Source organism: Martes martes (assembly GCF_963455335.1).
Source record: "Martes martes genome assembly, chromosome: 9".
In the NCBI taxonomy this organism is placed as follows: Eukaryota; Metazoa; Chordata; class Mammalia; order Carnivora; family Mustelidae; genus Martes; species Martes martes.
Genome location: NC_137896.1, coordinates 89,651,787 through 89,669,084, shown reverse-complemented (window position 1 = coordinate 89,669,084; position 17,298 = coordinate 89,651,787). Strand labels below are relative to the sequence as shown.

The 17,298-nt window shown below is 48.2% G+C and overlaps 1 protein-coding gene across 2 annotated transcripts in view; it reads right to left on the bottom strand.

Annotated features, from left to right (window-relative positions):
* Positions 1-3,253: 3,253 nt before the first annotated feature.
* TET3 (tet methylcytosine dioxygenase 3) overlaps positions 3,254-17,298 on the bottom strand; it is a gene marked incomplete at its 5' end in the record, with an annotated part of 100,131 nt that continues 86,086 nt past the window's right edge. For both annotated transcript variants that reach the window (XM_080814106.1, XM_080814107.1), the window contains 4 exons: positions 3,254-11,125; positions 11,719-12,055; positions 16,548-16,685; positions 17,155-17,244. In XM_080814106.1, the coding sequence (XP_080670232.1) occupies positions 9,348-11,125; positions 11,719-12,055; positions 16,548-16,685; positions 17,155-17,244 (2,343 nt within the window). In that variant the 3' untranslated portion in view covers positions 3,254-9,347. The remainder of the gene's footprint in view (positions 11,126-11,718; positions 12,056-16,547; positions 16,686-17,154; positions 17,245-17,298) is intronic.

Below are 17,298 nucleotides of genomic sequence, written 5' to 3'. Positions count from 1 at the left end.
CTACAGTGGCTGTACCTGTTTGCATCCCCACCAACAGTGTTGCACAAGGGTTCCTTTTTCTCCACATTTTTGTTGACACTTGTTGTTTCTTATGTTTTTTATTTTACCCATTCTGACAGGTGTGAGGCGATAGCTCACTGTGGTTTTGATTTGCATTTCCCTGATGCTGAGTGATGTTGAGCATCCTTTCATGCGTCTGTTGGTCATCTGGATTTCTTCTTTGGAGAAATGTCTGTTCATGATTTCTGCCCATTCTTAATTGGATTATTGGTTTTCTTGGTTTTGAGTTGTATCCGTTCTTTATATATTTTGGATACTGACCGTTACTTCATGGGGTATGTTGTTTGCAAATACATTCTCCTATTCAGTAGTTTGTCTTTTTATTTTGTCAATCATTTCTTTTGTTGTCCAGAAGCTCTTTATTTTGAAGTAGTTCCAACAGTCTATTTTTGCTTTTATTTCCCTTGTCTCAGGAAACCTATCTAGAAAAATGTTGCTATGGTCAATGTCATAGGAATTAGCACCTGTGCTTCCTAGGAATTTTTTGTTTTTGTTTCAGTTCTAGCATTTAGGTCCTTAATCCATTTTATTTTTGAATATGGTGTAAGAAAGTGGTCCAGTTCCATTCTTTTGCATGTAGCTGTCCAGTTTTCACAACACCGTTTGTTGAAGAGACTTCTTCCCATGACATATTCATTTCTCCTTTGTCAAAGATCAATTAACCAATAATTGTGGGTTTATTTCCAGGTTTTCTATCCTGTCACATTGATCCATATGTGCCAGTACCGTACTGCTTTGATTACTGCTACTTTGTAATGTAGTGTAACTTCAAATCTGGGATTGTGATTCCTCCTGTTTCATTTCTCAAGACTGGCCATTCAGGGTCTTTTCTGGTTCCATACAAATTTTAGGATCATTTGTTCTAGATCTGTTAAAAATGCTGTTGGTATTTTGATAGGGATTGCATTAAATCTGAAAATTGATTTGGATAATATAGACATTTTAACATTACTTGTTCTCCCAATTCATGAGCATGGAATATCTATTTTTTGCATTGTCTTATATTTCTTTCATCAGAGTTTTATAGTTTTCAGAGTACAAATCTTTTATCTCTTTGGCTAAGTTTATTCCTGGGTATTCTATTGTTTTTGGTGCAATTATAAGTGGGATTGTTTTTCTTAATTTCTCTTTGCTGCTTCATTATTAGTATATAGGAATGTAACAGATTTCTGTACACGGATTCTGTATCCTGTGACTTTACTGAATTCATTTATGAGTTCTATGGTTTTTTGGTGGCATCTTTAGGGTTTGCTATATAGAGCATTATGTTATCCATAAACAGTGAAAGTTTTACTTCTTTCTTACCAGTCGATGTCTTTTATTTCTTTATGTTGTCTGTTTTATTTATGTTCATTGCTTGGGGCTAGGACTTCCAGTACCATGCTGAATAAAAATGGTGAGAGTGGACATCCTTGTCTTGTTTCTGACCTTAGGGGGAGAAGCTCTCAGTTTTTCACCATTGAGTATGATGTTTGCTGTGGATTTTCATATATGGCCTTTATAATGTTGAGTCATTTCCCCTCTAGACCTACTTTGCGGAGGGTTTTTATCATGAATGGGTGTTGTACTTTGTTAAATGCTTTTTCAGGATCAACTGAACTGATTATATGGTTTTTATCTTTTTTTAAAAAGATTTTATTTGTTTGAGAGAGAGCACAAAGGGAGAGTGGGAGGGAGAAGCAGACTCCCTGCTGAGCAGAGAGCTCAATGCGGGACTCTATCCCAGAACCCTGAGATCATGACCTGAGCTGAAGGTAGAGTCTTAACCCACTGAGCCACCCAGGCGCTTTGTCCTTTCTTTAAATGATGTGATGTATCCTGTTGATTGTTTTGTAAATACCGAACAAACCTTGTATTCTGGGGGTAAATCCCACTTGATTGTGGTATATGATTTTTCAAATGTATTGTTGGATTTGATTGCCTAATACTTAGTGATGATTTTTAGATCTGTATTCATGAGATATTGGCTTGTATGCTTTTTGTTTCATTTTGGTTTGTTTTTTTGGTAATGTCCTTATCTGGTGTTGGTATCAGGGTAATGCTGGCCTCATGGAATGAATTTGGAAGTTTTCTTTCGTCTTTTGTTTTTTTAGAATAGTTTGAGGAGGAATAAGTATTAAGTCTTCTTTAAATGTTTGGTAGAATTCTCCTATGAAGCTATCGGGTCGTGGACTTTTGCTTGTTGGGGGTTTTTTGACTACTGATTCAGTTTCATTTTTGGTAATTGCTCTGTTCAAATCTTCTATTTCTCCTTTAGTTTTGGTAGGTTATATATTTCTAGGAATTTACCCATTTCTTCTACGTTGTCCAAATTGTTGGCATGTAAATTTTCATAATATTCTGTTACAATTGTACTTGGGTGATGTTATTATTTCTCCTCTTTCATCAGTGATTTTGAGTCTTTTCTTAAATGAGTCTGGCTACAGCTTTATCAATTTTATTCGCCATTTCAAAGAATCATCTCCTGGCTTCATTGATCTGTTCCTTTTGTTTCTCCATAATTTCTTTCTGCTCTAATCTTATTATTTCCTTCCACCTGCTGGTTTTGGGTTTTGTTTGTTCTTTTTCTAGCTTCTTTAGTTGTAAGGTTAGTTAGAGATTTTTCTTGCTTCTTGAGTAGGTCTGTATTGTTTTCAACTTCCTTCTTAGAACTACGTTTGCTGTAGCAGGCCTAGCAATCTGAATTAAAAGGGGGCCTTAGGGGAATGCTCCTTTCCCCAAGGACAGCAAAATCTAGGGTTCCATATTTGACCCTTTCTACTAGACCTGGTGTTTAGGTCATCAGAATTAAGCTGGAATCAGCTGTCTTTTAGCAAATGTTACATCAGAAGTGAACAATCTTAACTGGGGGAGGGGGAGGGAGTCTCCAACTAGGATGAAAAAAGGGGATAAAAAGATAAAAGGAAAAAAAAAACCCAAAAGCAGAAACATAGATGAGAAAAAGGCCATCTCTGTTTTGTTCCCACATATGCCTCATTTACATCCAAAGCTGATGGCCTTTGAACGATATGCAGGTGGCAGGAGGAGACCAGGCCAGGCTCTACTGTTGCTGTTAGTGAGGACTTCAGGGGTGCACTTACAACACACGGTGGGAGGGCAGGGTTAGAGTGAGCCTTAAATACCAGTCTGGGCCTGGCTCAAGGGAGTGGGGATGGACAGGGGGGAAAAAAGGACCCACTCTGAATTTGAGTGCAAAAAATAAATATAAAATTTATTAAAACACCCACAATATTTTAAAGATACCAGGAGTAATACAGTTCACAAACCCAGTTGTTTGTGTAAATTATAATAAAATACAAATCAAAAAAGGATACATACTTGCAATTTCTAGGCACCCTAAATTAAATTTACTGAAACACTGGGGGAGAAGGGAGGGTAAGGAGGGGTAGCTCAGGAGGCAAACCAATAAAGTGGGAGGAAAAAATATTAACAAAAAGGTAAAAATTATACAAAATAAAATTATCAGCATAAATTTACTGTACTAAGAATATCTACAGTTTAATAATACACATCCTATTGCCTTGAGACATTGCAAAAATCTACCATTCATCCATCAACCCCAGATAAACTTCATTTCAAGTAGCCACAGTTACAAAGTCAAGACGGAATATTCAAGTATGGTTGTTAAGTTTACCTCCATTGGAAGCCAAGTAACCAAACAGGAATTCAAAGAGAGAAGAAATAAAACACATCAAAAAGCTATAGGGGTTCTAGATTAAGTCTAATGCATTAATATGCCACAATATGACCTGCCCTTATTTCTTTTTATAATTAGAATATGCAAAAAAGAAATGACATCACTCCTGTTTTTCTCCTCCTTTTTCCCCTCAAAAGAAAAAAAAAAAATAAACAAAAAAAGGTACTGGAATCAAGAAAATTTTGGATGTTCAAATGAGCCAAATAGTATTTTTTCAATCCCCATGTGAATAGTGATGAATTTTCCCTGAATGACGACGGGTAGTCAAAATGAGAAGAGCGCAAATGACACCACTACAAAAAGCATCCCTGATATCAGAAGAGAAGCAAACGAGGAAGTCGGCCAAATCACGCACTGATCCTTAGGCCAAAAGCAACTTCAGACCTTGCATTTCTGTGCTGCAGCCTCTGCTCAGGGGAGAAGCCTATTGCTCTGCTCTGTGGGAGGAAGGGCCGGGAGCGCCAAGACAGGGTCACACGCGGAAACGCTCTACGCACGGATGGGGTGGGGCCGTATATAACCTATGCTGGGATACGCACCTCAAAAAATTTTGGTCCAGGGTATGTCCAAGTTGGCCGCGTACTCCAGCAGACGCAGCTGGCTGATAAAGTAGGTTTTGAGGAAGTCATGTCAAATGACAGCAACAATGCCTGCCAAAGCTCAGTGAGATGGGCACGGGAGATTCACATTGTATCCGAAAGCAAAACTGACCAAGAAAATGAAAGAAAGTCAACCACACTCCTTCCTTTCGATGTTCTGCCATGATTAACTGCCGAACAGTGAAAAATAAAATGACCCCAGATGCTTCAAGGTCAAGTCAGTCAGCGGATGGACAACCTGCAGGTGTCAGACCCTCGCGGAATCTACTTTACTGAAGTTGTCACAATGTCCTGTTTTTGAGGTATTTAAAAAAATTACTGTGACAGTGGATGACACAAAATGGAGCTTCCTGTTACGTTTCTCCAACATCAACTTTTGTGGACCCAAGAGGAAATGGAGAGTAGCACCAACTAAAAAGCAGCCTCAGTGGCATCAAGTGAGCAAAGAAAGCTCCTTCCTTTAGTTGGAACACGAGGAGGGACAGGCAGGAGCAGCGCTGGGGCCAGGGCTGGGGGGAGCAGGGGAACGAGCCTGCCACGCACCGGGGCCCTGGCCAGTGCCAGGGGAGGAAGGAGGTCCCTGTGGAACGCCTTGGTAGGCGAGGGCCTTTGAGACCCTCAGCGGTGCCTACTTGGCACCCTGGGCTGCAGGGGAAAGTGTGTGTCCTTGGCTACGAGAATGTCTGCCATGGTAGAAGGGGCAGGAGTACCAGACTCCCCTTCCTCAAAAGAAGCCCTTCACCCTTCCTTTCTCATCAGGCATGAGGGGACACACGTGTCACCAGAGCCCCTGCCAAGCCAGGCAGGCCCACTCCCGTCACTGTTAGGGAGCCGGCTGCCTTCAGAACTTGCCTTTCTGTGTTCGGCTACCAAGGGAAGAAGAATAAAATGAAACAGAAAAACTGCTCAGAGCAGGTTTTAGCACGGTAAACAGAGGTCTAGGAGACAGCACCAAAAGGGGGATGGGGGGGAAGCCAAGAGAGACTGGAGCCCACCTTGTTTTTGGTTGGTTGTGGTTTCAGAACCTTGATAGCACCTCAGCAGGACAGGATCAGGGACAGTCACATTAAAACACCATAGCACCATTTTATTTAGACTATTTCAATTCATAAAAATGCTTCCTAGTCCATAAAACACACTTCCGTAACAAAAGGAAAGAGATTGGTTGAGGCACGTCAGGGATATTACTTAAATTTTCCACCAGCATCGCCTTGGTTTTGAGATCTGGCGGTGGTTCAACTTCATAAAGTCTGGCTGGATTTCTCTCCATGAAATCAGGTTACCATCTACTCATCAACCGTCTTCACACATCTAGGACTGTTTGGTACAAAGCCCTTGAGCTCTGCTCCTTTCCTGGCTTTAGCACTTAAAAAACCCCTTGCCCTATAAACTACTGTTTCCACAAGAGGCTGGTGGAAGGACCAAGAGGGGCAGGGTATGATCTCTTTCCATGCACACCACGGTCACCCCGGCGAGAGGGCAAGCAGTACCCACGAAGCCAGCGTGTGGGAAACTTAGGCCCTAGCAAAAACAAAAAACAAAAAACAAAAAACAAAAAAAAACCCCACCTCCAAAACAAAAACAAAACCCCCCAAAACAAAAAACAAAACCCAAACGATGACAAAAGAAACAACAAAACCTCAAAATCCACGCAACAACTTTAGTCAAGATTTCTGATAATGGGTTCTTGAGCTAGCACCAGTTATTTTGTGAGAACCTGCCGCAAAGCGATTTATTATTTTAAAAATCTCTTAGCACAGAACTTTGCAAGCACTTCCCTTGCATGCAGAAGGCAGGGGAAACCAAACACAGGGGGACCCAGATATCCGCACTGCATGTGGCTGGCGTCTGTGGACAGGGTACACTGGGGAGAGGACTCTAGGACTCCATCGCTTCTCATTGCTATAATATTACTCTACAACTTGGTCATGCTGTTAGGTTCTTTAGTTGCAATGGCTTTATTTTTCTTCTCATGATAAAAATGTCTGTTAATCATCTTTAGGACTTAAAAAATGATAGTGCCAGTAAAAAATAAAAATTTGATTTTTCTCTTTAAGAAACCTTCAGCAGCAAGGGGGGGGAATAAGGAGCTGTGCATAGTTACTTTTTAAATATACGTCTAAAGCATGCTAATTTTAATGACTGAGATTTGAGGTAGGTTATACATGTAGTGTGTAAAAATCAGCATGGACTCGAGCATGGCAACAGCACCACCTAATCTGTGAAACACCATTGTCAGGGGAACGGGAACATCCAATGGAGACCGCCTCTTGACTCAGCTCTCAGCAGCCTTGGTGCTAGTCTAGAAAGTTATGGACCAAAGGCTGTTGGGGCTGCGGGGACAGACATCACATGCTTTGAGCCTGTATCGGTTTCTCCTTTCATCTAATGGCTTTGCTACCAAAGGGTGACGAGGGGAAGAGAATATTTAACAGACATCAGGAAGATTCACACATGCCAAGTATCCGAATCACCTGGGTTACACTCGGGACCTTCCAAACCAACAGCCAACCTGGGGTTTTCCCGGGTCATACAGACGGTCACATTCTCCAAATGGTTCGTAAAATATTGTATTTCTTGCTTAAGATCATTTAAAATGAAGTTTTCAAGGCACCCCCGCATCTACCTAAGCACGGAGTCAAATGAGACCTGCATAAAAGTACTGATGCGATAAGCAAAATAGCATTTAAAGGACCCAACTTTTCCTCAAAACTAGAAAATTAGCATGCTTATTAAAGACTCTGCTTCCTTTAGCTTGTCAAACTGAAGGTCAGAGGTTTTCCTATAAATCTGAGTTCTGAATAATTCTAAATCCTGATAAGCTCTTGGGTATTTATTTCAAAAGCAATAATATTTCATTTTTGTCCTGTAAAATAAATGCAACTTTACAGAATATGGTAAAAGTGAAGGATAGACAAAGCACGTTAAATATTCAGCTACTATGTACAATTTCTCCCACAATTACATGTTAAAACATACTTTTTTTTTTTTTCAAGTTGCTGTTTAAATCTAGGCAAAAGTGCTTAAAAAAATCTTTCACTATGTACAGTTAAAACCAGACCACATAAATGCTCAGGACATCTGACAGCGACTCCCCGCCCATGCGTCTGACCAGTTACAGCAAACACCCAGCGGGTCGGTTCTCAGCTCTTACACAAGGCACCTGGAAGCTCAGGAACTTGCCTTCAGCATCATCATCTGATTGTTAAACTCGTTTTACGAAGACCCACGTCTGAATAAAACTGCTCAATAAATATCTGACCTGTATCTCAGGGCTTGGTTGTCATTCACTGTGTGGCCACGGTCCCCTCCGTGTGTCCTGCTGAAGCCTCCCACTCACTACGCACATCCACACGGGCAGCTTGATGGAAACGTCGCTCACACCACAGGAAAAACACACACGCCAGGGAGTCTGACTTGCTGTCCACAGAAGTTGCTTCCACCAGCCACGCCCAACCTCTCTGACAACGTTGCAAAAATGAAGCACCACATTCTCATTTCAAAGAACCGAACGAATGCACCAGAATTTTAGAAGGGGCAAGTTGAGGAGGGGGTGGGGAAGGAAGGAAAGGAGAAGATGATCAAATCGAGAAATGGCACCAATTAGGGAGGAAAAATCATAGCTACCTGCTGAAAACGTTGGACTCCTGCATTTTAAAATTGCTGAGGGTATGCCCACCCCCGCCCAGGAGAGCATGGAGAGGGTGGGCCTGGGTGGGGAGGCCTGCACCATTGTCTGATGTGGAGATCCAGGAACAGAGAGATGCGCTAACTGCTGTCACGAGGCTGGGCCGGGCTCCCGCAGGATGCCACCTGCCCCGGAGTACCAGCTCGGCACTACAGCACCAGGCTCTGCACAGCGCCGCGCCACGGGTGGACGCTGGCTTTTCACAGCTTGGGTTCAACTTCTTGTGTTTAGAGATACAGTAGCCCTTTTTCAATATCAGCATAGGCTTTGGGGCATTTTTTTTTTTTTAAACAAACAAAAAAAACCTGCCACTACGACAAATTCCTTCAGCCCAGCATTCATTGGCTTGTCAACCCGGTGGAAAAGGCTCCAAAGAGCCTCTCAACTCCAGCTCCTGCAAGGAGGTGCTGCCTGGGGAACCGTGACATCATGGGACTTGATCGACAATGGACAGAGGATTCAGTGTGGAGACTAGCAAGCTCGAAGCTGTCTACTTCCAACCTGGTTTCCGGGGGAAATCAACGCCAGCATCTCCGGTGCCTGGCCTGGGGGTGTGCCTGCCTCCCAGTTCCCGACTCCAAGCCGGTGACTGGAAAAGGGACCCCGGATGTTTCTTTACAGATTCTCCCATCCTGCTGGAGAGGACGGAAGCTGTCCTGAGGGCTCCCTCCCCTGAAGGGAAGGCGTAGCGGTCAGGAGGGATGGACCGGGCGGCTACAGTCTGCACTTGGCTCGTGAGGGGCAGATGGCTGAGAGAACCTTGCCAGCTCCCAAGAGGGCCAGGCTCGCAGGGCCCAGCAAGACTGGGCAGGAATGCGTGCTCTTGGCCTTTCCCGCCGCTCCTTTACCATTACTATTGTCGCTTTTTAAAAAATCCAATAAATACACATTTTAAATGGAATTTAAAACTACTCCTTTGTGAAAGGACACTATAAACTTTCTTTCCATTATTGTGATATACAAGGATAGAGTTTTAAAAACAAGAGGAAATAAAAGCCCCCCCAACAAGGGGGGGAGGGGAGAAAAAAACCAACATGGAGATATAAATAGTAAGATCACGAAAAAAATCACCCGACAGCCGTAGTTTCTTCTTCAAAGTGCTGGGGAAGTTGGGGGAGGGAGGGGCGGGTCAGTTCTGAGGTTTGGACCATAAATACATATATATGCATATCTATATATGTATATATAGATAAAAAGACTTCTGCACCCCCAACCCGCCCCCAGGTGTGAGGGCAAAAGCACCACAGAGGCAGCTCGGGCCGGGCCCGACGCTGAGGTACACTGGCTCCCTGGCACCGGGCACCTAGATCCAGCGGCTGTAGGGGCCAGTGACCTTCGTGTAGGCGTAGGAGGACACGGTGACTGCTGAGTCTGTGGGCACGGCCAGCGCCTGCCGTGTGGGGACAAGCCCCTTTTTCTCCTTATGCTGGGGCTCGGCCACCATGGCGCCCCCCCATTTGCGCTTCTTTCCGTAGAGCTTGGCCTCCTGCTGGCCCAGACCCAGCCGGGCGGCCTCCTCCTGTCGCGCCCGGGCCCTCTCCGCCAGCTGCTTCATCTTGGCCTCCCAGAGGGCCAGCCCATGGTTGGGCTGGTTGAGGTTCTTGTGCTGGTAGAAGACCAGCGAGATGCGGGTGGGGTGGCAGCGGTTGGGTTTCTTGAGGGGTGTGGTGGCGTGCAGCTCCCGCCGGGCACACTCGATGAGGATCGAGCCGTGAGCAGGGGCCACGGCCACACCGCCGATGTTCTCGTCTAGGAAATTGTGTTCACTGTCGGACCAGAGCTCTTCCTCCTCCTCCGCGCCCCCACTCTTCTCCTCCTTCACCGCCCCCTTGTTGGGGAGGTCCTCGGCTGTCCCCTCCTCCAGGCTGAAGGGATCCCACAGCTTTTCCTCCGACTTCAGGGCCCCGAACAGTTTCTCACTGGAGCCCAGGGGCACGCCGAAGGACGGCCAGGCTTTGTCCAGCTGGCTTGCCCCTGGGGTTGGAATCCTTCCCTCCTCTCCTTTCAAGGGGCTCCACAACTTGTCTTGGAACCCAGGACCACTTTTCAGGGCAGAGTTGAAATCCCCAGCCCCAACCCCCCAAGGCTTCTCAGTCAGGCTGGGACCAGCCAAGGCCGAGGTGTTGTTCCCAAACTTGCAGGGGCTCCACGGTTTGCCTCGAAGCCGTCCTCCGGGTTGGGGTGCTGGCTGCTGCCCCTCCCCAGGGAAAAGCCCCCACTGACCATCCGGGAAGTGAGAAGGGGTCAGGCAGCTGGTCCCGTAAGAACTGAGCTTGTCGGGGATGATGGCAGGGCTCTCCCCAGGATGGAACACACCCCAGCTGCCGCCCACACTGTTAGTCCTCTTGGGGGACATGCTTGGGCCTCCTGAGTACTGTCCCCAGAGGTGATTGGGCCCCCCATTCTGAGAAGCCTCGGGCAAAGGTGTTTTGCCCATCTTACCAGGGTCTCTGGGTATAGACTCAGCCTGGACCAGGGGGTCCACTGGCTCTTGCTTGATGGATCTGTTGTAGCAGTTGGAGCTCTGTGCAAAGGGAGAGGGGTCCCTGGATGCTGGGTGGATCTGGGGAGCCTTGGGAAGCAGATACTCCTTGGGGCCTGGGTAAGCAGGCTGCTGGTGGTGAGGAGTGGGGTGGTGGGTGTCCGTGGGAACAGCCTGGCCAGGCAGCTCGGCAAACTCAGCACCACCGTAGGCCGGGCTCAGGCTGTTGTGCAGCGCATGGAGGTCTGGCTTCTTCTCAAAGCTGCTGCTGCTGCCACCGTGTCCCCAGGTGCCAGGACCCAGGAACTGTGAAGGGAAGACGGGATTGCTGGATGGGAAGCCATAGTAGCTGAACGACGGAAGAGCATACTTGGAGTGAAAGCCGTTGACGGAGGTCAGGCCGGGCTGTGCATAGTAGGAGTGGTAGGAGTACACGCTGTTCACGCTGTAGGGGTCGGAGGGCCGGCAGCTGCCCAGCACCGAGTAGCTCTCCACCACCGCATTGCCGCTGTACTTGAAGGAGCTGAAGTGGTTCTGAGGCTCCACTTTGAGGGAGGGCTTCAGGCCTTGCTGGGGAAGTCCACCCTTCAGAGCCAGGCCTGGGGAAGACAGGAGGCAAGACAAAGAAGGAGCAGAGAGAACCACAGCCCACAATGGGCCCGCGGCCTGAGGACTGGGGATGGAACCTCCCTCTTCCCCTGAGGGGTTCCCAGCCCCACGAGAGCCCCGGCGAAAAGCGGCTGCCAGAGCCCACATGCCCCCTGCAGCACTCCTCCTCCCCGCTTCCCTGGTGAACCCTGTGGGTCCACACAGAAGCTCCAGCCACCACGTGCTGGCCTCTGGCAGGACCGGGATCCACGGACGTGAGAGCGGCCCCACACCCCACTGCGGACCATGCGCCTGGGGCCCCGGCACACTCTGCAGACACTGCGGCAAGCTGGAGAAGCCCAGCTCCTCTGTGGGAAGATGAGACCCCCGCCCCACTCCAGTGTCCTGGGGCTGCCACGGATATTGCACTGGCTGAAAGTTAAGATACCGCAGGGTCCAGATGGCCGAGAGAGGCCCTGGGACTCTGGTCTGGAGTTCCCTCGCCAGGCAGGAAGAGGGGCAGGGAGGGAGCTGTCCAGGGCCACCCCCCACCTACCCCGGCCCCGACGGTGCCACCTCTGGCGGGCACCCTCTCCCCACACACCTGGGTCAGTGGTGACACCGGCCAGCTCGAGGGCCTCCTGTTTGATCTTCTCGGGAGTACTCAGCTTCTCCTTCTGCATCTTCTTCTTCTCGGCCGCCGCCTTCCTGGCTTCCAGCTGCCGCTGGCGGCACGACTTGGCAGGCTCAGGCAGGCGCCGGACCTCTCGGGGGAAGGCGGTGAGCACCTGGATGGCCCCGCTGCCCACCTTGGCGTTCTGGTTCTCCTCACTGCCAAACTCGTCCGTGTTGGCCATCTTGTACAGCGGGAGCACATGCAGCTGTTCGTCCTCGGGAATCTTGCCCACGCAGCGATTGTCTTCCTTGGTCAGAGTGCAGACCTGGCCAAGCAGAGAGGAAGGGAGGGTGTGTGGGGTTGGGGGGTGCCGAGCGCATGCAGGGAGGAAGGGGCTGAATGCTGGCATTCAAGACCTCCCCCTTCCCCGCGCTGTCTCAACACCAGCCATCCACTCCAGAAAGAGTGCCTAAAAGCACGTTCTGCTGGTTCTCAGAGTAACACTATCACTAGCATTAGAATCTGCCCTACAGCTTTCAAAGGGCGCCCAATCACTTTGTCTCCTGTGACCCTCGGGCGAAGGAGAGGGGAAGAGATGACTGGCCCAAGGTCCCACGGCCGGGAAAGGGCCGGTCAGGACGGGCAGCCGTGCTCTGCCTCCAGCGAGACACTTATCCCGACGCCTCATCACCTCGCTGAGCCTCAGACCTCACCCCGTTCTCCTCTGTGCCCTGAACACACAGTGTCCTTTGGCTCTTTAAAATACTTCGTAATAAAAACTACCTGTACTGCTTGTAGAAAATTTAGGCCAGCAAAAAGGAAATAATTTTTTATTATCTCCGTAATCCCACCATCCAGAAATAATCACTATAAACATATTGATATTTGCATACACACATACCCACACTCACTCTTTGGTAATGAAATTGAATCGCATTATGCATACAACCTTATAGTAACTTCTTTTCAAACCCAGTATGAAGATTTTCTTTTCTTTTTCTTTTTTTTTTTTTTTAAAGATTTTATTTGACAGAGATCACAGGTAGGCAGAGAGGCAGGCAGATAGAGAGGAAGGGAAGCAGGCTCGCTGCTGAGCAGAGAGCCCGATGTGGGACTCGATTCCAGGACCCTGGGATCATGACCTGAGCTGAAGGCAGAGGCTTTAACCCACTGAGCCACCCAGGCGCCCAGTATAAAGATTTTCTTATGTGTTATTCTCCCCCAATGTGATTTCAGAACCTGCATATTATTCTGTTATCAATGTGTTCATGTGAACTTTCATTGCTATTAAAACTTGTTTCCATCTTTTCCCTACTGTAAACAATACTTTTACACTTTTAGCTAAATCTCCTAAAATACATAATTCCTTGGAATAAACTCTGTGAAGTCAAGGGCCACATGTTGCCAAACTGCCCGTGCGACGAGTCTCCTCAATGCTTCTCTCATACTGGAAGAAGGGTAGTTTTCACCTTCCTACATTTTTGCTTATAATTTTGCCATTCACTTCTGAAAAACATTTTGTTCATTATGGAAATGTATCTCATTGCTGGTCTGCATTTCTCTGATTGCTAACGAGGTTTGATTTTTTTTCCCTCTCTCAAGTTTACTCTTTACTCTTGTGTTGACTATATTTTATTTTCTGTGTTCTTGATGTTTTGCCATTTGGGACCTTGACCCTGGAAGGGCTTTCCTTCCCCCAAGACTAGCTAATGCCTAGAGATAGCAAATCACCTCCTCTGGGTGCACGCTGATACACAAACCAACCAATCCAGAGCCCACAGCCAGCTCTCTCTATCAAACTCTCGCACCCTGAGCCAATATTCCCGCTGCCCTACATCACCCAGGGCCAGGGAAGACAACTGGGGACTACCCCTATGGCCCAGAGTGCCAAGAAACTCTCCAAACTCTCCAATCCTCAGCTTACTCAGCTTTCTACTCTGCCTCGCCCACTCCTTCCCATAAAACCTCCAATAAAGGCTCGGGCCATACTCTCCCCTCTCCCCTCTCGCCCCCTGCCCTATCCTGCAGCTTTCACGTGGCCCGGCAGGTGCTTCTGAATGCTGAGGATGAAATTCTGCCCTCCTGATGCTCACATCTGTGTCTTCAGGTCATACTCGAGTCAAACAAACCTTGGGTGTATTTTAATACCACTGTCTTCTTTTTCTCATGAGTTTTATGCCTTTTGCCCATTTTTATATTAGACTATTCATTTTAATCATTTATGTAATCTTTGCATATGAAAATTATCCTGCCCTTTATCACTATTATAAATACTGTTTTCCAGTTTGGATTGGCCTTTCAATTTTGCTTGTGGGGTTTTATTACTGAACAGAAACAGTTCATTTTTGCAAAATTAGCTGTAGTCCTTCCTCCCATCTACAGCTTCTCCTCTGCTGTCATGCTCTACCATGTAGGTTTCTTCCCTGCATACATGGGGCCCGTCTGACTTAATCTGCTCTGACCAGACCCCCGCATACCTTCTAGGTTGGACTGACCACCGCCCTGCTTCCAATCATTCCCTGAAAACCAGTTTAATAAAAGAGCAAAAGTAAAGGCAAAGGAGGCGTGAGGACAGGAGCCGTGTTTCTCTCCCTAACATACACACCTTATCCACGTCAACAGCTAAGGCTATCCTTTTTTCTTTTTTTAAAGGACATAAAGTACCATGAGATACGTCTGTCACTCAGGCAGGCAAAAACTCAAGAAACTGAGAAAGGTCTGTGTTGCCAGTAAGCACCCCTCTAAGCCTAGAAATGTCCTGGCCCAGGACCTCGAGGTTATCCCAGCACTGCACCAAGATTCGGTAAGCCTGGAGCCTCCCTCTGCTTTCTGGAGGGGGCATGTAGAAGCACTCACTGTCCATCCAGAGGCGGACGGTCAAATAAACAATTGCAAAGCCATCCATCCAGCCTGAGCACAGGCTGAAGCGGATCTACACCCAGTGACACAGAAGTTGTCCATCATGTACTCCTGAGTTGAGAAAAGCAGGTCATGGAGCAGCACATATGTATCATGTGATCACGTCTGTATAAAATGTGTAGAGCTGTCCGCAAGCACGCACACACACGTTCAGGTGCCTGAAAGGATGGTCACCCTAATGCTCACGTTGGTCATGTCCATGAGATTTCAGGCAATTTTTACTTTATACCTTCTTAAACAATGAATAGTTTTTTTTAATCAGAAAAAATACTGCTCATTTTGAAAAAAGTTTGCTTTTTTTTTTCACTCCAAACTCTACAAGCTCTGGGATTGAAATAACCTCACCTTGCTCCAATCTCCCAGTGTTTCCTCCTCCTCCCCTGACCCTCTTCTAAATCCTGCAGGTCCCTCCCTTTTTCTCTGTCTCAGCTGGAAACCCTCCCTGTACAGTGTAGACAGATGCCTGCCCCACCTCGCTTTGAGCCTTGGACCTAAGGAAGGAGGACAAGGCAGAGAAATACGATCTCAGGGCTGGGCCATCAATCCTGGCGTCAGACCCAAGTCACACCCAAACTCCAGGAGCCCCCTTTCAGATGACCTGCCAGGGCCTCTGCCTCTGCTACAGTTCCCTGGGGAGCCCTGCCTGCCAGGACCCAGTAAAAAGCAAAGCAGAAAGCTGGCATCATCCCTTCAAGGAGGTCCACTCAAGCCCAAACCTCCCCTCTTCTCCAACTGTACTCATTCCCCTGGTGACCGCACCTGGCATTACGGCTGTAAGTGTGAGCTACGTTCTCTCCAGACGCCCCCTCCCCTGCATACTCGGCACATCTATGTGGGCAGACAGCAGGCCTCTCAGGAGAGTTTCCCTCCTAACTGGCTTCTCCTGCTAGTCTACAGCTCAGTGTGTCACCCCAACACATGTCCTGGTGCTCAAGCAAAAAGTCTTGGGTGGTTCTCTTGTCCTTCCCTCTCCTATCCTGCATCTGTCCATCAGCAACACTCCCTTGGCTGGACCTTCAAAATCACCCAGAGTCGTCCCATTACCCTCCTCCCCACCCTCCCTCCTGCCCCAGCCCTGTCACCTCTAGCCTGGACATTGTCCCAGCCTTCTAACTGGCCTCCTCCTCCAGCTCCCCCCCAATCCACCACCTCCACATACTTATATTTGCCAACTGCAGGAGGAAGATTCTAACTTCACAAATGAGATCCTACCGTTCTTGGCTAAAGAGCCCTCCAGGGCTTCCCATCACACTTTGAGCATAGCCCGCAGCTCTGTCTGCCTTCTGGGCTCCCTATGTCTTGATCCCAGCCTGCCTCCAAGCCTTTGCCTGTGCTGGTCCTCCTGCCTGGAGCACTCCACCCCCCACTCTCTCACTTCATTCACGTCTCAGCTCAGCCGCCCCTTCTCAGAAAGTCCTCTCTGCCCACGGCATCTCAAACAGCATCTGCTCTTTCCCCTTCCTCTACTCCATCTTCATCGGTACCAGACATGAACTGTATCACATACTTGGGCAGGGCTTAGTCCCTTTTATTCCCCAGCATCTAGACCAGCACCTGGGGCTCAATAAACATTTGCTCAATGGGTGCATCAAGAGATTGTTTGGATTTAAATCCAAGTGTTCAGGGAGACCTGGAACCACTAGATAACGGAGGGCCTACAGGTGTCCAAGAGCCTGCACTCTGCAGCACCCGCATGAGACACAGAGCCAAGGCCAGCCTGGTCCAAGCATTCCGGTCCATGTGTTTCTCAGAGTAGTGAGCATGAGCAGTCTGGCAGGGCACACCTCCTGGAGATCTGAGACTCTTGTCTCCAGGTTCCTCCCTACTCTGAGCCCACAGGTCTGCACAAACCAGCCCCCCTCCCAGAATCATCCCGCAGGGGGCCCAGGGTTCCTTACCACAGTGCACCCATTGTAGAGGTTATGCTGGTCCTTGTGGGCGTGGGCACAGAAGTCCATGCAGGCCGTGACCCCCGAGAAGGGCCGCCCTTCCTTCAGCCCCAGACGGCAGTCAATCGCTATTTCCTCATTGGTCACCTGTGTGGACAGCCAAGGAGAACTGCTTGTGTGACCTGAGGTCAGTGGCCTGGATTCTGCACCGGGGAGGCTACGTCTCGGAGGGAGGGAGGTTAGGGACCACGGCTGCCTTGCACATGGGCTGCAGAAGGTAGGCTTTCTGGCTGAAGACCCTGTAGGAATGACGTCCTTCTGAGTTACCTCAAGTCCCCCTCCCGTCATCTGGGAGATGCAGGGGCAAGAGGACAGAGAAACTCGAGCCTCCCCGGGAGAAGCCAGACCAGGTGAGAGAAGAATAGGAGAAGAGGCATGAAAGCAAGGGATAGAGGAGAGATGGTCTGGGATGCCATTAGCTCAGTGTAAAGAAAGGATCTTATTCAAGACCTCCATTGTCGCTGTCTCTCTAGCCGAGCTTTGCCATATGGAACACCATGGGAGGAGGCAGAGATGTGGATGACACATGGGCAGAGAAAGGCCCAAGACCCCATACCTGGTTCTGATAGGCCTGGGGGGCCAGCCTCTTGTACAGGGGAGCAACTTCGGTGGCCAGGTCCTGGAAGCTCTTCCGGAGCACTTCCTCCTGTGGGAAGAAGAGCCGTTACACACACCCACAGCAGCCCCACCTGACAAGCTC